The 22142-nt window shown below is 39.3% G+C and overlaps 1 protein-coding gene across 8 annotated transcripts in view; it reads left to right on the forward strand.

Moving 5' to 3' along the window:
• The window catches only part of Tnrc6b (trinucleotide repeat containing adaptor 6B), a 232192-nt gene that overhangs the window by 93304 nt on the left and 116746 nt on the right, over nt 1-22142 (forward strand). The window contains exons 3-4 of one of the 8 annotated variants that reach the window (XM_074084543.1): nt 1722-1782; nt 7070-10620. The exons of the other annotated variants lie outside the window; for them this stretch is intronic. Of the exons in view, the coding sequence (XP_073940644.1) occupies nt 10616-10620 (5 nt within the window). The 5' untranslated portion in view covers nt 1722-1782; nt 7070-10615. The remainder of the gene's footprint in view (nt 1-1721; nt 1783-7069; nt 10621-22142) is intronic. 8 annotated transcript variants of the gene reach the window in all.

Consider the following 22142-nt stretch of genomic DNA (forward strand, 5'->3'; position numbering starts at 1 on the left):
GCTGGGATAGAACCTAAGCCTTGTACATGCTCTACCACTGAGCTGTACCCCTGGCCCTGGTCCTTTATGACAACTTTAAAAAATCTAGTGATCAAATTGAAACGTACTTCAAATGGAAATTACAGTCTGGATTCAAAAGATTTAGTACAAAAAAAGAATAGAAAATTATTAACTTATATTGATTTTATGTTGCAATGATAACCTTTTTATGTATTGTATCAAATAAAATGTATTATTAATAGTGTTTTAAGTCTTATTTTCTGGTGTGTTTTATAGCCAGCATCCCTTTTTTAGGATGTTGATAGAACTTTTGACTAGAAACTGGGCTGCTCTTACTTTTAAGCTAAGTGTGGTAACTTTGATCAGCAATGAACAAGGTTAGAAAATTGCCATTAATTTAATAAAAGTCTTATTTATTTTGCTTATATTTTACTTATGAACAGATAATATGCCTTTATGGAAAGGCTTACCTAAAAAGCAAGATGTGTTTATCCTGCTCTCTGCAAGTGGTATTTTAAGGTTTCTTTTCTGGAGATACTGTAATCACATAGTTGTAAAATGTTTTGAATTTGTAGCATTATGTAAATATAAGTGAAGAAATGCATTTCACACCAGGAATCTGCAGGGGTGCCCTGAAGAGCAGCTGGTTTTATTTCCCAGCTGTGTGCTCACTGGAGGGGGAGCCACTGGTTCTGCCCTCAGCACCCTGCTTGGGTTCCCCTTTCCACCAGGAATCTGAGGGTAAGGCAGCGGGAGGCAGGAAAGCACAGCAGCACAACATGATGATGTGGGTGGATGAGGGCTGGAAAGTCAGGTTCAGTGAGGCTTTATGCTACATCCTCAGCTCTACAAGGATAGATATTGGTTACCTTGGTCCCTGCCTAGAAAAGTGCCTGGCACACAAAAGGTGTCGATAAACACACACCAAGTGAATGAAGATGTGCTGAATTCCATGCCTCTTCTGCACACTCACTTTGAAAATCTGAGGTGGGTGTTATTAAAACTGCCAAGGTTCTAGGATTTTATTTATCAATAGCAAAAGAAAACTGAATCAATAGCATGTCATGTTGGGCTTTGTATTCCAGGCTTTCTTGAATATGTTCCAACAGACCTGACTTTATCAGGGTTCTTCTCTTTAAGCTTCCCCACCTGTAAGCTAGAGTTGCTGGCTATTGTGTGCTTTGTAGAAAATGCCTTCTAGTCATGTCTGAAGTCTTTCTTGGCTTTTGGGGCCTCTACAAGATGCCTTTAGCTCCTCTCCACTCTTCACTGATGTTTAAGGAAATTCCTGGGGTCTTTGTGCACATCTGGTATCCTCCCTCACATGCCTCTGGACAGTAGCTTACCCAGATTTTGTGAAGATGCTCTTTAGGAAAAAAGGAAATTGGTTTCAAATTAAAAAATTAGTTCAAAAGTGAATATTTATTTAAAATTTTTATATTGATATACATATTTATGGGGTACAGTGTGTTACTTCACTGATGTATATGTTATGTAATGGTCAAATCAAGGTAATAGCTCTCGTCACCTAAGAATTTATCATTTTTCTGTCATGAGAAAAATACTTTCTTCTAGATGTTTGAAATACACAATGCGATGTTGTTACCTGTGGTTACACTAATATACAGTAGAACACCAGAACTTACTCTTCCTGACTATCTGTAATCCTTGTACCTCTCATTGGCAAACTTCTCATCTTCTCCCCTCCCCACTCTTGCCAGGCCCTGATAACCACTGTTCTACTCTCAACTTCTGTGACATCAGCTTTTTTAGGTTCCACAGGTGAGTGGAATCAGCATTTGCCCTTCTGTGTCTGGCTGTTTCCCATGACATTACGTCCTCAAGGTTTAGCCATGGGTCAAATGAAAGGATTTCACTCTTTTTATAGCTGAATAGTATTTTATTTTGTATATATACCAGTGGTTATTTATAATGAAGAAATAAATCTGAAAATGGTAAATTACTTTAAAAGTTGGCAAACCAGAAGTGGTGGTACACACTTATAATCCCAGCCCTCTGGAGGTTAAGGCTGAAGACTAAGAGTTTGAGGTCAGCCTGGACTACATAGCAAGACCCTGTCTCAAAACAAAACACAAAATAAAAAAGTTGAGAAAAACCACACAGTTCAGAAAAGTAGCACAGTATTTGGATTGCCTAACACATTGTTATGAAACTTTTTCTCTTCCTTTTTTTGTCTGCACACTGATCATCCCTTCGTATTACAGTGATACTTTCTAAACAGAAAATAGTTTAGTGTTTCCTACAGTATGGTTGACTAAAATATGGGTTTTTTTTGTGGGGTTCGGGATTGAACCCAGGGCCTTGCACATGTTAGGCAAGCACGCTATTTTTGGGCTACACCCCCAGGCCTTGGTTTTTTGAGACCAGAGTCTCACTGTGTAGGTCAGACTGGCCTTGAACTTGAGATCCTCCTGAATCTGCAATGCTGGGATTACAGGCGTGTGCCACCATGCCCTTGTTTTTTGTTATTGATAGGTTACAAAAGTTCCTTTCATCCTCACAACTAGTTATTGGTTACATCTATGAATTTGTTGCCAAGTTCGGGAAAACCTCTATCAAGTGTCTTTCATACGTGCACTACAAGATTTCAAGGCTTAGCTCTCTTGTTCACTGATCTGAAATACTCAGGATATAATCTGGCCCACACATTTTCTGTCATGATGCAGTGAGTTGACCAAGTAATTCATCTTCATGCACAGGTGGTTAACAGTATCTCAATCACAGTTTTATGAGCCCCACATAAATGTATTACACTAAACCCAAATAAATGTATCCCTGACTTGAGTTCTGTTGGAGGGTATACAAAATGCCTTCAGCCATTCTAATGCTACTGATACCAGGAGAACCATGGTGAATAGAAAGTTGGGGTGGAAAGAGACTGTGGGTTAAAGAGATTGGGCTAGATTGTGATGAAAATATATTGGTTTTGTACCTTTTATAAAATTAAAGAGTCGTTTAGAACAAAGTTGAAGAATTACCACTTCCTAATTTTAAAACATACTCCAAAGCTATTGTAAGCAAGACAGTATGGAACTGGCATAAAGACAGACAGATAGGCCAGTGGAGGAGACCAGAAAGCCCAAAAATTAGCCCTTGCATATGTGGTCAAATGGTTTTAGACACAATTGTCAAGCCCATTCAATGGGGAGAAAACAATCTCTTCCAAAAGCAGCATTGGGAAAACTGTTTTCTACACGCAAAGCAGGAGGTTAGACCTTCATTGTATGCCATACAGCAGTAACTCAAAATTGATTGAAGACCTAACATGAGACCTAAAACCAGAAAGTCATAGAAGACAGCATAGCTTCCTGGCATTGGGTATGACACCAAAAGCACAGACAAAAGGCAAAAATAGACAGATGAGATTGCATCAGACATCAAGACCTTGTGCATCAAGGGCTGCAGCCAATAGAACCAAAAGGTGGTTTGTGGAATGGGAGAGAATGTTTACAAATTGGTTATCCAGCAAGAGGTAAATACCTAGAATGTACGTCATCAAGAACTCCCACAATGCAACACCACCAAAACCAAGGTGAGAAAAAACGGACAGAGGACGACTGGACCTCTCTCTATAGATAACACACAAACGAGCATGAGAAAAGGCGCTCAGATGGATGATCACAGACCCAGACAAATCACAGCTGAAGTGAGATAGCACCTCACACCAGTTAGGATAGCTACTATCTGGAAAACGGAAAATAACAGGCGTAGATGAGGATGTGGAGAAACTGGTATCCTTGAGCACTGTTGGTGGGGTTGTAAAATTAGGCAATTACTATGATAAACAATATGGAGTTTCCTCAAAAAATTAAAAATAGAACAAGCATATGATCCAGCAATTCCACTTTTGAGTATATATCCAAAAGAATTGCAAGCAGGGTCTCAGATGTTTTCATACTCATGTTCAAATCGCACTGTTCACAATTGCCAAGGAGGCAAAAGCAACCTAAATATCCGTCAGCAGATGAACGGATAAGCAAAATGTGATATATAACACAATGGAATATTACAAAGCCTTAAAGAAGGAAATTCTGTACATGTTACAAAATAAATGAACCCTGAGAGACATGATTCTAAGTGAAATAAGCCAGTCACAAAAAGAAAATACTGTATGATTCTACTTGAAGTAGAGTAGTCCAAATTAGAGACATAAAATAGAGTGACACTTGCTAGGACCTTGAGGGAGGGAAAAAAGGAAACTTGATGTTTAATGAGTAGAGAATTTCAGATTTGCAAGATGAAAAAGTTCTAGGGATCTATTTCAAAACAATGTAAATTTACTTAGCACTACTGAACTGTGCACTTAAACATGGTTAAGATGGGGCTGGGCATGCTGAGGCAAGAGGATCATGAGTTCAAGGCCAGTCTAATAGGGTATGAAGTTGCTGTGAACTTCATGCGCTGTGAACACAGAAGGGCACCAGATTCAGGCTAGAGTGTCAAGGAAGGCTTTCTCCAAATGCAGATTTTCCTTTTGAGGTTAAGGTCTGAAGAATTTGAAGTTTATTCTGTTTTGTTTTTGTGGTGCTGGGGATGAATGCAGAACTCATGCTTGGCAAGTACTCTAGTGCTGAGCTGCATCTCCAGCCTCAAATTGGCGAATTTAAAAAAAAAAAAAAGCTTTTTGGGGCTGAAGGCGTGGCTCAAGTGGCAGAGCACCTGTTTGGTAAAAAAGTGAAGCCCTGAGTTCAAACTCCAGCACCGCCAAACCAAAAAATAAAGAAAAGAAAGGAAGAAAAGAAACAAAAATCTTTCCCTGCCGAATGAAGTGGTATTGGTCTGTAGTCCCAGCTGCTCAGGAAGCTAAGGCAGGAGGGTCATGAGTTCAGGCCAACCTGGAGCAACACAGCAAGACCCCCAACCACAAAGAAAAAAAGTTTTTTTAGGGCCTACTAATATTCTAATTTATCATTCTACAAGAGTAGAAATGCTGGCTTCTCCTTTCCATCTGTGCTCCAGAGATGATTAGATTCAGGTGTATTGGAGAGTCTCCTGTAGTGTGGACTCCTGTTTCTGCCTTCTCACTTAGCTCTCACATTTCCGTTTTTTCTTGTCAGCTTTCCCAATTGCTGAAGTTGGTAGTGCTAAAGTTGGCAAAACTTTGAAAAGCTTTTGCCTTTTTAAGTTTTTCTACATGGCAGACTTCTCCTGTAAGACTTAGTTCAAGGGGTTAGGAAAGTAGCTCTCTGGGGGAGTGCTTACCTAGCATTTGGGTCCTGGGTTCCATCCCCAGCATGGCAGAAACATCTGAAGTGAACTCCACTGTGAAATTGTTTCTAACTCTCTCAGCAGTTAGTCCTTCATATTCTCAAAGCATAGCCATGTTACATCTCCATGATACTTTAATTGTGATGCTAACCAAGCTGTCTATTTTGTAGTGCTTGAGATTGAAACTAGGGCCTCACACACACTAGGCAAGTGCTCTACTGCTGAGCTTCATCCCCAACCCCTATGCTGTATTTTATTCCTGGACTTCCATGCTTCTCTGTCCTTCCAGGTGTTAATAAACATTTTTTATCCTCCCGGCCCTGGTTCTAGCACATTATCCACTGCATAGAGGTGCTCAAACAATGGCTGTTGATTTAAGTGAATGAGTCCAGAATTTGGAGTCTTACTATTTGCTTGTTTGTTTGTTGCTTTTTGTGGTGCTGGAGATTGAACCCAGGACCTCAGTCATGCTAGGCAAGCCCCCTCCATTGAGCTACATCCCAGCCCAGGGGTCTTACTGTTGAACCAATTCACTGACCCTATTATATTTCATGGTCACAAATTGCATTCTTAACAAGAACCAGCTGTCTTGCAGTAGAATCACTTGTGCCTTCAAAATATACTGTGTCCTTGTTTCCTTTTCTCCATCTCTGCCACATCCACCTGGCCCAGGCTACCTTCTCTTATCAGATTAGCACAGTTGCTTTCTGACTTGTCACCCTGTTCTCTTGATCATCTGGAGTGAATTCTCCACAGAAGCCAAGGTGAGCTTCTGGAAACATAAATCTGACCATGTCTTCTCCAGAGTGATTGTAAGATTGCAGGGGTCTTAGCATACTTGCTTTTGGGGATTTCAGCAACTCTATCCCACATTATAAAAAATGTTAAAAGCTACCCACATCCCATAGTAAATGTGTGATTTTATTTGTTCCTGTTACCACATTTTTATAAAGGAATATAAAACTATTTATTGACTACTGTTCACTGTTATTTTCAATAAAGTATAAGTTGGATAACATTCTGATTACTGCAAAGTTGTTTTCCTGGCTTCTGAAGTGTCAGGGGTTGATGTCAGTACTGAAAAAAAAAAAAAAAAGACCCCTGGGTTTACTGCTGTGTTAGCCCATAAGTTGACACAGAAAGCACTGACTACACATATGTTGAATAAATGAGAGCTATGTTAAGAGGTGATTTAGTTGTCCTGGTGCTGTTGTAATTTAACCATCCTTACATTGCTGGTACAAGCCCTCCATGGTCAAATGGGTTATTTTTTTTAATACTGCAGAATTTTGCAGGGGTTTTACATCTGTCTTTACAAGTGAAGCTTGACCTTTTTTTTTTACATCACTGGAGTCCAGATGGGTATCAGAAATATTAAGCTACTTTCCCTTTTCTCCTTATAAATTATGTAAAAGTAGGGAAAATAATGAAATTATCTGTCCAGTAATATTTGGTAGAATTCACCCAGAAAAATCACTGGAGTTGATGTAGCTTTAGTGGCTAGCTCTTTGATGATTTTATACACTTCTCCTGTGTGCTGTGGTTTGCTTCATTTTTCTTGAGTTGATTTTGATACTGTTTCCCTTGACTCTCATTTATTACATTTAATTTTCTTCTTGTTTATCCCCCACAGCTGGGAATAGAACTCAGGGCCTCACACTTGGTAGGCAAGTGCTCTTCCACTGAGCTCTATCCTCCTCCATTTAATTTTCATGTTTATTGATATAAAGTTATGAGTAATTCTTACAATGTAAAAAAACTCAACTCTAAATCTGTAGTTGTGTCCCCTTTCTTAGCCCTAAATTTCATTTTATGACTTGTCTCTTTTTTTTTTGATCAGATTGTCAAGAGGACTATCAACATTTATATATGAATTTATGTATGTATGTATGTATGTATGTATTTGTGTATTTATTGCAGTGCTGGGGATTGAGCCCAGGGCCTTTCACATGCTAGGCAAGCACTCTATCGCTGAGTTACCTCCCCAACCGTTAGTACTATTGTTGTTGCTGATATTATTATTTTGGTGACAGGGTCTCACTATTTAGCCTAGGCTGGCCTTGAACTTGAGGTCCTACCTCATCTTCCCAAATGCTGTGATTACAGTCCTGTACCACTGTGTCTTACTTTTAGTTATTTTTTAAACAAACAAACAAAAATAGATGTTAGTTTTTTTGGATCAGGCTACTCTTTGACTTTTTTTTCTTTTGCTGTGTATATTTATGCATTTACCATTATTAACTTTTTGGGGGCTTGTGACTCTTTTTCTAGATTTTTGAGTTAAACGTAATGTTGTGTAAGTTCCAAAGGTGCCAGCTTTGAACGATAACACCCGTTAGAATGTATAAGTTGTTTTTTGGTTTGCTTTTTAAAGTAAATTGCCTGGGGGTGACAGTGCATCTCTGTAATCCCAGCACTTAGTTGAAGCTGAACGATCCAGTTTGATGCCAGTCTTGGCTATATAGTGAGATCATATCTCAAAAAGTCAAAAACCAAAACAAAAGAAAAATAAAGGCCAAATTACTTTACTATTTTTATTACTTTGTTTCTTTACCTACACTAATATAATTTAAAAACACTGTCTAATTGTTAATGTGAAAAAGTATGTAAATATGTGACAAGAGTCCAGTATGTTAGGAAGCACGGGGAAAATAGCATATTTAGTATTGTACTTGTTCCTTTTAGATGAACAATTGGACCAATTGCTTTAAATTTAGAGGTACTGCACACACGCACACACACAAAGATGTCTGAAGGTTAAAGAAAAAATACTGAGCATTTCTTTGAAAACAGAACCAGTATTTTCTTTCTTTTTCTTCTTTCCTTTAAGATAGGGTCTTTAGGGCTGGGAGTATGGCTCAAATGGTAGAGTGCCTGCCCAGCAAATGTAAGACCTTGAGTTCAAACCCCAGTACTGGGTTGGGGGGTGGGGGGAAGGCAGAGTCTTTCTTTATAGTCCAGGTTGGCCTCAAAGTCACTGTCCTCCTATCCAGCCTTCTGAACACTGGGATTACAGGTATATATATTACCATACATAACTTCATTATTTATTTCCTTTTTAAATGTATTCTATTTCTCTACACTTTTTACAGCTTACTCTAACCCCTACAATGCAACACACTTAAACATTTGTACAATAATATTCTACCTTGGAGAATGGAGACCTGGCAAAGTTCAGTTTCATAGAGATTATATGTCCAGCACAAATTAAAACAAAGTGACTATATAGTCAGCCTCTGTGCATTTTAACATGAGCATGCTCCATGCCAGTAAGCGTTCTGTAACTCATCTGGAAGGTATTGGAAGGATAAAAATAGCATAAATGTTCAGAATTTCCATCCTAGGAGTTTCCTGCTTTTGCCTACATCTTAATTGTCAGTTCAGGGCCTGGCTGTTCCTCTCAGTGCTGTGCAAAGACAGTGGGACATTTTACATACAAGTATCCAGGCTGCCAGAGCATCTGGTACTGGCCTCCGCCTGCCCCCAAACAGCTCCTTTCCTGTTCTTGTCAGAGTGGAAAAAGCAAAGGAGAGAGACTGTGTGATGGCCCAGAAGCCAGGAAGACAAATGTGTAGAGTTGAGATGTTTTTCACAGGTTTCTTGGCAAGAAAGCCAGGGTTCCAGAGTCCATTGGTTCTCTGCTGGCTGGCCTGTCACCCTAGTTCATTTGGGAGAAGCATCCTGGGAACTCACTTTTTATGGTTTCTAGAGATAAGTGGAGTCTGATAGTCACAGACCACTCTTTCTACCAGTTCAATGACTTTATGTCCTTAAGCAATCCTAAAAACAGATAGAATGGATGGGAGTTTCTGGACACCCTGTGACTTTCATTCCCCTGAATTCCTCCTATTTGTGTGGCAGTTTCTTCCTGTTCAGTTTAGCTCTTCTGAGTGGAGGTTCAAGTAACTAATTTATTCACCTGCTGTTTGGGGTTAGGTGGAGACCATACAGAGCAGTGAAAGAAGATGTAGTGTTTGCCCTTAGATAGTTGACAGTCCACAGGGAAAGACCAGCATTAATTATGCAGATCTTTTCACAAATACTAGATTGCAATAATGACCATTTCTGTGAATTAGTAAAGGATGTCATGGGAGTGTTTAACAGGAAGGTCTGGTCTAGGAAGGTCAAGATACTCTCCTGGGCTAGTGAATTGACTTTTGACGTGGCCAGGATAAGGTGAAAAGAGCTGCTGAAAGAAGGAAATCAGGTGCAGAGTTTCAGCAGAAAGAGACCAAAGACATCATCTAGTAATGTCCACTCTCCACAATCCACCAGTGACATGGAGGCCGAGGGAGGCAAGGACTTCCTTTTAGGACTAAAGTTCCACTTCCTATCTCCCAGAGGGTCAGAGAGGCAAGCCCTGGGAGTTTTCTAGGTAGGCAGAAGTCAAGATGCCTAAAGGAGGAGAATCGACTAGGGCCGATGGAAGCCATGTAGGTTTTAATTTAGTGTCTAGTCTCCTGCCGCAGAGCTACTTCCTCAGGTGGGGGAGGGGATTAAGGATGACTCAGAGCTGCCCAAAGGAATTCAGTTTGCAGTTCTGTGGCATAGTATTTATTTGGGTTTGAGGGAGGAGCTACCGAATTGGCACAAGACAATAAATGTCAAGTTCAGAATTGGGAAAGCAATCCCTGTTTTGCTGCTGTCTAGCAGTGTGATTTGGGATGCCACTTAGTTTATGCTTGGGCACATTAACTTTCACTTGCTTTCTATGCATTTCTAGAGCTAGCTAGAGATCCGTTGTGCCCTATATTTCCACTTAATCTTAAAACCGAAGTCTCTTGTTTGGGTAAAGCTTTGTTTAAGCTTTACCTTTAAAGAGCAGTTTGGCAGCCTGTGCTTGCCCAAACGTCTAGAGAATAACTAGCAAGGGAGCCAAGATAAGATCCAGGATCTGCAAGAATCGTTAGCAACTGAGCATATTTCTATAAACCAATAAAGGTTTTTCTATTTTGTTCATCTGTTACCCTTATGCTGTTGCCACTTTCACATGCAGTGTCTGTAGGCGGGAGTATGAGATAACAGCATTGCACAAATGAAAGTGAGGGGAAAAAGGGCCGCTTCCCCTTTAAAGGCAGCTTCAGCCCCAGCTCCCTCCCCTTTCCTGATTGACAAACCTACCCAAAGTCACATGATCCGCCTCTATTTGAAGGTCACAAAAAGCTGCTTCCTTTAGAGACAGAGGGGGAGAGAGAGAGCAAGAGGGAGAGTGAGTGAGAGAGAGTTAGTTCAAGCCAAAATGGCCGACAGAGTCTCTGCTGGTTTCTGAATATTTAAAATACAAAAAACCAGATAGACAAAAAGAATTCATTTTTTGGACCTTTTTTTCATTTCCATTTCTACCTTGTATGCCTCAATTTGCTGGACTTAAGCACTGCTGCACTTTATGAGGTTGGTAAATATTTTCAATATTTTTAAACCAATTGATTTATATGGATCTTGTCTAACCGTTTTCACTAGTGGTGTTGCAAATCGACATTTGTCTAGCATGGAGACTGGCTTCAGACATTTCGTGAATCTGTGTAAATCAGACCCAGGATATACTTTTGGTTCGGCATTTTAGAAATGGAAAAGACTTGGTAAAATATTTAAATTTCGAAGTGATTTAATTGCACTTTTAGTTTATATGTAGATTTCCATCATCGTTTCTATTTTGCAAATAAATGAAGCTGCGAGTAATTGGGAATTTGATATTTAGAAAGAGGTTTTTAAAAAACACAGACCTTCCCTTCCCCCTCTTAAATCTGCTGCAAAAATTTGCATAAATATAAATGGGTTTGCATTCTTTCAACTGCTAAGGCCGACAAAGGATCTGGAAGGACAAGCCCTAAAATGGGAAAGCCTTTTTTTTTTTTTTTTAAATAAAAATTAAAACGGGGCCATCCTTCCTTGAGAGATATAAAATCTAAGTAAGATGTGCTACATTTTAAGCCTCAGGTTGGGGGTGAGCAAACACCAGGAGGTTTGGGGTTTGTAGATTCCCTTGCTTGAAGCCCTCCCAAGCAATATGTGGTTCACCGTCCCCTTTCTGCGCGCGCTCATTTGCACTGGGGCTCTGTGTGTGTGCTCAAATGTGCAGCCAGATGCGCCTTTATTTTGATCATGGTTTCATCCAAATGGTAGGACTGTCTTGTAAACATGATTATTTTTCAGATGTAAACAGCTATTCACTCCGATTAGGAATTGTTTCTTTATCAGGTCTCCCTGTACATCGGCCTCCATTTCTCACAAAATAAAATTTATCTTAATGTTACACAGATGAATAATCAAGCTTTTCAGCATAAATTCAGTGTGTTTGCCATTTCGGCCATGTATTCATTGTGAACTGGTTATTCAGGGTCGCCTATATGAATGGCTGCATGAATGTTAGTAACCCCTGAAAGTGTGCGGTGCCTGAAGTTAAATTCCATTACTCCTAATGTTGGATTCTAGAAGCCGGAGCTGGGAGGAAAGAAAGCTGAAAACTTGCCTTCTCAGAGCCACCTCCCCTATCATTGTGAGAGTGTGATGTAATGCTTCTCATCTGCCGGGCTGAAAGGACTGTAGTTTGTGATGTGGCTGGTAAATTGCCCCCAGCCTCGGGTAGATTCCCTCCCCACCCCCCCTTCCACCTCCCTGGCTCATAGAGGCCTTATTTTCTCTGTTTTTTTTCTAATTTGTACACTGCTGATTTATGCTGTGGCATATTGGCATGAGAAAGAGACTGTTCTTCTAAATCTGTTACAAAGTATAGTTTAGAAAAGGCATTTAAAAATATGCAAATGGTTGAATTGTCATATCCCCATCATTAAATATGTAGACTTGGATTAAAGCTAATTAAACACAAATGGAATAATTCTAATCAGAAGGGAGCAGTGTTTTTGTTGTTTCCTTTTTAATTAACCTAATTATAAGATGCTCGCTGGGCCTGAAAGTGTTAAAAAAATAAAATGAGAAAAATGCTGGACCATTTTGAAAATTTGACAGTCTGGAAGAGGGTGTGTAGTGCTTTCAAAAGCTTTATTCACAATTAAAATGGATTGGCTGTTGTGCTGAAAATGGCCTGTTTCTTTGGGACAATTGTGTGTAGATGAAGGGACTTTCACGCTAATTTAACAAACACTTTCCATTGGAATACATAAAGATAATTAAAGTCCTCTGTCACTAAAGAGCAAGTATTTTATTTTTTTAAAAATAATGTTATATTAGTAATGGTTGTAAGAAGAGAAGTGATGGTTTCGATTCAAAGTAAATTTTTTTTGGTGATATAATTTCAGTTTTTATGGAAGTGGGATTGAAAACACTGAACTAAAGAGGTGGACTCATTTGTCTCTTTAAATTAATAGAGTTTGAATTTAAAGAAGGAAGACAAATTAGTGATAAAGGGAGTGTTGCATTGTGGTGGGCCTAAGGAAAATGATCGCTGTGATTTTGTTGTTGTTTTCTCTGAAAATGAAAGTGATTACTTGCTGCATGATCCTGTTTACGCCCATTTCCCAAGTTGGTCTCGCTGAAGAAGAGAGAAAAGCTGGGCTTTCGTTGTTTCACTCTTAGCTTGTTTCTGTAGGTTGTGTACACATGTGAATAGCAGGTTAATTTGTTTTCGAACTGAGGAATCAAAGTAGGGTGCAGAATGCCATCTGGTTCAGCAACGTGTTTTATAAATACTCTTTTCTGGAGACAGTTGAAAGGTGAGTAAATAAGACCTGGTCTCACATGTGGTAAGCATGATGGCTCTGTGGAGTTTTAGAAGCTCGGCTGCCATTTTGGATGTAAGTGCCCACAGAGCAAATAAAAACGAGTAACACTCCCAGTGTGCAGACAGATAGAATTTAATTTGTGCCTTTTTGTTCAAGGCTTTCTGTTGGTAGTGTGACTTGAAACTTTAGAAACTTTAAAGATGGGCTGGGATGTAGCTCGGTGGTACAGCGCTTGCCTAGCATGCGTGAGGCCCTGGGTTCGATCCCAGCACCAAAAAAGAAAAGACAAAAAAAAAACCTCTCCTCAGAAACTTTAAAGATGTGGTTGATGTTACAAAGAGCAAAACCCAGAGGTATTAGAACTTGCACCGTTGTGGTTTTACCTTTTAAAAATGAGATAGCATATGCAGAGGAAGTTTCTTAATGGGGAAAGTGAACATAATCCTTACCAACCACCCTCCCCCTTATTTCCTTGTGCTGGGTCTACTTGTGATTTTATAGCAGTAAGTTATCACTCACAATAGTGCTCTGCTCTGAAGTGCCCCAGATTCACCACTAAAACATCACAAAATCTGGTAGCATTTATTAGAAGTGGAATCTTAATTTTAAAAGTGTTTTTCATCTTCAAGAAAGTATTGACTTCTTTGGTAGATGGTGCAAACTCAACTCACTTGTTCAGCTCTCAGTGGTCATTTGCCACTAGGACAGGCCTTTAAAATAAGCTTCTGAGACTGGCAGAGTGGCTCAAGTGCTAGAGCACCTGCCTAGCAAGCAGGAGGCCCTGAGTTCAAACTCTAGCACCAAAAAAATATATATAAGCAAACAAACAAAGCTTCTGAAAATTGAAAGAGAGACTGCTAAGGCTTTTACAGCTCTTCACCTGTACCAGACACTGAAAGAATAACTGACGTGAGGTGAGAGTTTCAGGGGTCTGCCTAGCAGGCTGAGCAATAACAGTGATTCAAGATGGTCCTTACCTGCCCAGCTGCCCCAAGACTGAAAAGGGGGGGGGGGGAATTTAATTTTAGTTTTTATAACTCAGCTCATACAATTATTGACTCAACAACTTACACTGGACATGGCCTTGAGGTGACACAGGTGAAAGCATTTTGTTCCTCTCTTCAACAAGTACCAATCCATCAAGGTTGGCAAACAGGTCATCTCAACCTGGCTGTACAGGTACAATATTTAGAACAAGTACCTGGTAACAAAAATATCCTTAGTATCTTCATTGGGAAACCCCTTATTTAAAGAAGTCTGGTAATTGTCCCTTCATTAATTTTTACTCGTCACTTAGATATTAGACTTCCTTTAAGTAGAATTTATAATTTCAAGGTGGGGTTTCTGATCATTGGCTGGAGAGGGGACAACATACGCTAATTGTTCCCTAGTACGTTATTGTTCGTGGATTTTTACCTAATGCCCCTTCCCTCACCTCCCACTAGTGTGATTAAGACGGTGACAGAATGGGGTTGGATGAACTGAAGCCACATCTTAATGTTCTTCTTTACTGCATATATTCATTCAGTAGTCTTTTTTTTTATTGCACAAATAATGGGTTTTATTATGACATTTTCACACATGTATATAATGTACTTTGATCATATTTATTCCCCCACATTACTCTCTTTTATCCCTCTCCTACTGGTTTCCTTCCTCTCTCCAAATAGCCCTCTTCCTGCTTTCGTATCTTTTTTTTTTTTTTAAGCTGAATTCCACATATGAGAGAAAATGTGATATTTATTTTTCTGAGTCTGGTTTATTTTGCTTACCATGATGATCTTCGCTTCTATCCATTTTCTTGCAAATGGCTCAATAAAACTCTCACTGGGTATACAAACCACATTTTCTTTATCCATTCATCTGGTGATGGACGCCTTAGCTGACTCCATGACTTGGCTGTGGTGAATAACATTCAGCAATAATTTATCATACCCTGATGTAGGTGCAGGGGGATCTTAGAGTTCATGTGGCCTGCCAATCATCCTGAACAGCCACCTGGTTCTTGGGGAAATAATAGTATCTGGCGACTGAGTGAGTAACTACCTTGGGTTATGACTAGGATAAAACTCTACAGTTCTCTACTGCTAATCAGGGAACGAGTGGCAATTTATCGCTGAGAACTTTGTGACCGAAAGTTGCCTTCCTAGTTACTGTCGCATCCCTCAGTTTTAGTTTTTTAATACCCTTAATTGTATCACCATCTGAAATTACACCACCCAGAAGTAAGCTTTCCTGAGGGCAAAGACTTTTCCTACCTTGCTCACTGTTCTCTTCCCAGAATGTAGATTCACCCCTTACCAGGATTCACCCCTCCCCTTTATCTGTAAAGTGGGGTGAATAGATTGTTGTGAAGTGTAACAGAAATACTACTCATGAAGCCCAGGCACCTAGTTTTATTTCTTATTGTTTCCTTTCCCTTTGCAGTATCTGCCTTGGTTGCATAAACCAGAAAGGCTTTTCTGGCCTCGCAGAATGCCTCCATTCTTTCTTGTGCCTACCAGGACTGTGAATGTGTGTGGGGATGAGACAAGGACAGGGCCACCGCCACCACCTGACCTTTTCTTTTTTATGAAAGTCCCTACATTCCTATGGAATGATGTCATCTTATACTTTCCAGTTTCCTTCAGGCTCTGTCTCTGTAATGTATTCCCATTTGCTAGGTTGCTTTTCATATGTTCTGTGTTTTGTATCAAAAGGTTCTCAGCAATTCCACATGAATTGGTCTTAAGTTGACAAGGCAAAGGAGAACAGAGAATACAGCATTCCACTTCATTTTGATGATTCTGAGCCTATATGGATAAATTCTGTTTAGCCAAATTACTACTAGCTTTGCCTCAAAAGATAAAATTTGGGGTCAATTGCCCACTTTATAAAATACCATTTAATTAATATGTATGACACAGAAATGACTTCATTCATTGATACTAGAATTTGTTTTTTAAAAACCTAGAAAATTATGATCTATTTGGTCATTCACTCAGTGAATAATTATTGAGAACCTGTTAGGCCAGGTATTGAAGTAAACACTAGCATCTTCAAAGTAATGTGAAAATTTTCTTCAGGCACATTGCTGAATTAGAAATAATGTAAACATGAGGAGATTGGCAGGTGCTCCTCACATTGGATTGGAAAGTCACCCAACCCAAACAGAAGTGACAGCTTGTGCAAAGTCCCTGCAGCAAGTGTGGACGTATTTGGAGAACTGCATATAGCATATGTGGGCATTGTTGGAGTGTAATTGTGCTTAAAGGAAGAAATTATCTGATAGGATGAAACTGAAAAGCTAGATTTTGGCCAGATTCAGGAGAGTCTGTCAGCCAAGTTGGAAGTCTTCAAGGATAATTGGAAGATTTTAAGCAGGAATGTCACATGTTCACATTGGATCTTGGGAGATGACGGGGGTTGAGTATACAACCAGATATTACAGGACTCTCAGGTAATAGTGGCCTGAACTAACAGCGTAGTTGGGAAGAAGTGGCTATTTCCAGGGATGTTTATTTAGGAAGACTTTACAGGACTGGTCACTGGGTAGAAGTTGAGAGTAAAAAGGATACCTGTGTGTCTAGCCTGGGCTACCAAGGGGAGATGGCAATATCATTCACTGAGTTAGAGTCCATCTAAATAAGGGATAGATGTGGGATTGAGATCATGAGTTCAGTTTTGGAGTAATTGTATCTTGGGACATTCAAATGTAGCTTTTGGTCTAGGATAAGGATTTGAGAACCATCAGTAGTTCCAGGTTTACCAAGATTTTCCTTCTTAAGTTGATTTCCTTGGTTAGCTGTCCAAAGCTGGCTTCCAGAATATGCCATTTAAGAAGATTAGGCCATATAGTCCCAGTGCTACCACGGTGGTTATTAAAAATACCAGGGTATTTGAGGGAGGAGAAACTCTAGCCGTAACTGGGTTGATCAGGGAAGGATTTATGAGCCTTAAAGATTGGGCAGAATTGTGATGAGTAGACTTGAGGGCAAGTCATTCCAGTTTGGGGAAGGTGGAGGAGATCTGGGAATGTTCAGGGGGAGTGGCTGGGGGCTGGGTGGGTGTAGAGAAGCTGGGATGGCCACTGAGTAGTTTGTGTTGCCCTGGTAGACAGAGGGGACCGATTGAAAGGTTGTGGAAATGTGAGCAAAGTGGTATTTTGGGAATACTAATATGGAAGTGGGGCAGAGGAGGATGGGGTGAACTAGGAGGGGAATATGGGAGAATTTAGAGTCCAACAGGCCAGTTAAAAGTCTGTGGCAAAAGGACTGTTGTGAAGGGGCTGGCTGTCAGACTCTAACTACTAGACTAGAAAAGGGGCCAGACACTCTTTAAGTTTTCAAGGTGAATGATGTGACTCTTCAACACAAGTGAATTCCATCTCAGATATACTGAGTTGAAAAAGTTGCTGGGACTTCCAGATAGAAGTGCTCTGCTGGCAGCATGGAGGTACAGCTTGAGAAAGAGGTCAGAAGTGAAGATAAGACTTGGAAAGCATCCATAGAGAAGTGATAGCTGAAGCCGAGGAGTGGATGAGATCACCATGGGGGTATAAAAAATAGAAGAGAAATGAGATGGGACCTTCGGGACAGGAAGTGAAAGAGGATCTGGGAAAGGATGAAAAGAAAGGTGGACAGTCTGTCACATACAGCAAGAATGAGAGAAGGACTTCTCAGTCACAGCTGTGGCCAGCCGTTTCGGATGCTGTACAGGAAGAAGAGTATTTGGTAATGGCTCTGTTCCCAAGCTGGTGTGGAGAGGTATTGCAGATGAAAAGCCGGGAATCATTAGATTGCACCAGCACAGTCATTAGAAATAGGAAGCAAGCCAGGAGTTTTAAGTTTTCCAGGAGTATTAAAAAGATAAAAAGAAGCAAATTAATTTTAATAACATTTTATTTAACCCAATATATACAAGATTTGTAACTGATTTAAGATATATAATTGATAGACAATTGATTTAAAATGAGTGATATATTTTGCATTTTTTATACAAAGTCTTTGAAATCTGGTGTGTATTTTATAGTTGGTTGACACATTTTGGCTTAAACATAAAATTTTTCACTAGAAATACTTGCTCTGATTTTAGATTTCATAAAATTGACTACTTTTTCATGAAAAAGTAAGTTCACATGCCCAAGTTTTTCCAAACATACAAGTTTTCCAGTAATGCAAATAACTGCCAGTTTTTGCATTAAATCAATTAAAATAAAATGCAATTAAAAGTTCACTTTGAGCAGCAGTAGACGTGTTGCTGCCTTAGCTGAAGCCATAGTAAATGCTCAGGGTTGTGCAAAGTAAAATCGGCTGCCAGAGGGTACTTTGAAAACATTCAAAATGGTTTCATCCTTCACAAAGTATTTCACAGGATTAGTGTTACTTTGCACACATGTTGGTTTATCCTAGTGGAATTTTTAGAATTGGAAGGGTCAAATCCCTTAATTTTGCTTGTGAAGAGACAAATTTTTTATAAAAGTGTACAAGAGTCCAAAATTTACAACAATTTAAGATATTGTTTCAGCTTAGGTTAGCAGAATGGTACATTGGTAGAAATTCCTAGATACCAATTTGTGTCATATTTCTGAAATGCCTACATTTTAAAATGTATTGAGTGGAAGGGGTGGGAGCCCTCCTACCAATTTTGTGTCAGTTTGTTTTGAACTCAGTGAGATGGTGGCTTTCCTCAGGGAATGTAGGCATGAAATGAGGATCAGGAATTCTCAGAAGCTTTAAGTCAGCAATCCCAGCCTCCCTCTTCCCCCATGTGTGAGGGAGAAAGCGCACCACAGGACTTAATAAGTTTGTGTGCTTATATTTCATTTCTCTTTGGCAATATGCAAGCTGTTTTGGTATTCCTTGCCCACTCTGCCAGTAGAACTAATGTTTACTGAGTGACTCTTAACTAGTTTGTAAAAAGCAAGTTCAAAGACTTTAATTGTCTCATTGATTTAGACTGCTTTGTAGCTGTTAACTAAGTAGCCCTGCTAAGTAATAACCAGTAAAGACAGAAATGAACTTGAATTCTAATTGAAACCAAACTTTGTTCACACTGGAAAGTAAGCATTGATTTTTGGTTACTGCTGTTTTCATTTGGGCTGACAAAGAGGAGCTTATTTTTTTATGAAGTATCCTATAAGAGTCTGGGGTGTCAGCTATGAAGTTCTGGTTTGTTTGTTTTAAGAGACAGGGTCTCTCTCCTTTGGTAGCCCAGGCTGGCTTTGAACTCTGGTTCTCAAGTGATCCTCCCATCTTCACTTCTTGAGGCAGTAATGCTGGGACTATAGGCAAGGGCCACTGTGCCCTGCTGTTTATTTTTTTAATCTGTGGAAAGTAATCTCTTACTTTTGTTTTCCTTCAGAAGTGCATTTTGGTTATCCATTTATGCATTTGTAAGAACCAGATCTTATAGTGGTGGGTTTTACTAATACATTTTAATGCCTTAATAAGGCTGGAGACCTAGCAGATGATTGCTGGCCTCCTCCCTGAAGGTTGGAGCAGCAAGGCTTGGGATCTGTAGTTGACTCTCTGCACCATTGTTTGTTTCTTTCACTCCTTTGCTTACAGAAATAATTGCTGTTTTTTCTTGTTGTTGTTTTTATGCCAAGAAGCTCCTGTTTATAAGCTAAAGTTAGATAATTGGGTATCATAGGGCAGTCAGTGGCTTTCAAACTTTTTGATTAGATCCACTGTAAGAAACACAATTTGCATTGAGACCCTGTACACAAAATGTATATACCGGAGGGGAAAATGTGCTTTTTGATACTGTGTGTAATGTATTCAGATATACTCTATTTAAGCCCATTTTGTAAAATACAACATGGTATCTCCAAAAGCCGGTCCCTACCCACTAAGTTGATTTAATAATCCCTTTAGGGTTTTCTCATTGTGGTTCAAAAAAGTTTCAGAGGGAACCGCTCACATCACCGTAGTCCAGGGTGTGATCTGATCTCCATTTTGCTGTCCTAGAGAATCAAATTCATTTATCACACCAACCAGATTCCTAAGTGACTTAAATGATGTTGATTTGTTACTTTAACATGTGGGAGATGGATATTTTTGATGACTACAGTGTTGTCTTCCCTGTCCAGAGCAGGGACATTCTGATCAAAAGGAGTTGGTTTTCATCTATATTGAGAAATATGTCATTATATTTCACACATACTTAGCTGTCTATGTTTGTATGTATGTATATTTATGCTAAGAAATAAAAATACATACAGTCAGTCCTGTGGATTCATGGTTCTGCATCTGTGGATTCAACTACCTGCACATCGGAAATACTCAGAAAAATATTGTACCTGAACAAGCTTGTAATCTAGAGATGATTTACAGTACATGGGAGGATGTGCTAGGTTATGTGGAAGTACTGCAGTGTTTTATACGAGCGATTTCTGAGTGTCTACAAATTTTGGTATACGAGGGGAATTCTGGAATCAGTTTTCTATGTATACTAAGGGATAACTGTAGGTATATTTTCTCTGCATATTTTAGAGAAACTTAAGTAGAAAACATTTTTTAAACTACCAGATTATGTATTTCCTGTTAAAAACCTCACAGAAAACACTGCCATGCTTTTTGGGGAGAGGGCACCCTTCCCTTTCCACCTTGCCCAGGTTTCATGAGGAGCCATCTCTTAAGTAGTAGTGATGCATTCTATCTCAGACTACTTAACATGTTTGATTAATTCAGTATTTCCCACTGTTTTGGGGGTACTAAAAGATTTGCCTAAAAAACATGGTTCTTTGCTCAGTAAACTGAACTAAACTCACTTTTATGTGCTACAGGCCTTCTTAGGGAGTTTAAGACAGTAATATGTATTGGGAACTCTAAGCGGTGTATATGTAACATACTTTCAAGTACCCAGGATTTTGGTTTTGTTTTTTTAATCCCAGTTTGGAGAAATTCGTAATTAGCTTTCCATTTCAATTACTCTTTTCTAAAACTACATCTAGTGAAGCAAGCTGAATTTGGGTGTTTCCTACAACTCCCCAATACTTTAATTGGTTGCTCCAAATTTAGTGTCAGGGAACTGGAGCATTGAAAATGTAATATTGGAATTTAACATTAGTTACTAGTTTAAAACTTGCCATTTAAAGGCTTTTTCATGTTAAAGAAAAAAACTTTTGTGTTTTTTTGTTTGTTTGTTTTTGGTGATTCTGGGGCTTAAACTGAGAGCCTTATATTTGCTAGGCAGGTGCTCTACCACGTGAGCTAGTCTGCCAGCCCCCCAAAAACATTTTAACAAAAATGTAAAGGGGGGTAATCTCAGAATAAGAGCATATCATTAAATTGAATATTGCTTTATGAAAATCGCTGGGTTTTTTTTTTTTTCCTTTTCCCCTCATGGATCAGCACAGGTACTAAAGTTCACATTTGGGAAGCATGTCCTGATTATAGACCATCTCAGCATGTATATATGCTGGTTTTATTAGCCTCAACCTCATTTCAAGTTCAGGACTACCTTCCTTCATTCTTGTTTACTCACTACAATAGCGATGGTTTTAATGAGTCACACTTTAAAATTACTATTTTGTCTGAATACACTGTGAACCATTCTGTGTTAACATGAGAAAAAAAAAAAGAAAAAAAGCCAACTTCCATTAGGTACTGAGCAGTTGTAGAACTTAGAATAATAATGAAAACTCAGTAAAGCTTACCTTATTCATTGTGGTCCATGAATAATCATGTAAAAGTGGCAAGTAGGTCACAAAACTATTAATAAATAATAATTTATTTTATTTAGCCCAGGCTGGCCTTGAAATCATGATCCTTCTGTCTCAGCCTCCAAAGTATTGTGATTACAGGCTATACCACCACACCCAGCTCTACTTACATACATACATAACTCTTTATGAGTTATGAATAATGGTCTTGACAGATTTTCTGTTAAATTACATTTTAATTTTAATTTCTCACCCTTCACTGTTGCATTTTAAATGACAAAGACCATAACTCTGTCAGCCCCACGTTTAATGTCCCTCTGTCGCTTTGTCCTAGGGAGAGAAGGTACTTCTTGGATACACTTCATTCCTATAATCGAGGCCACAACCAACAGCTCACTAGCCTGCTCTGTCATGATAATGCTATCAGCTGTTTGGGGGGTTCCCACCCCAGCAAGGGCTTGGACTCCTTGTCACCCCAGTCCTGGGACAGAGAGAGGAAAAGAGGAGAGGTTAGGATTAGCTGTATAGGGTGCTGGGTAGACTTGAACTTGGAATAATATGGGTCCTCTGTAATTGGAAGAATTTGC

Source organism: Castor canadensis, chromosome 8 (genome assembly GCF_047511655.1).
Source record: "Castor canadensis chromosome 8, mCasCan1.hap1v2, whole genome shotgun sequence".
In the NCBI taxonomy this organism is placed as follows: domain Eukaryota; kingdom Metazoa; phylum Chordata; class Mammalia; order Rodentia; family Castoridae; genus Castor; species Castor canadensis.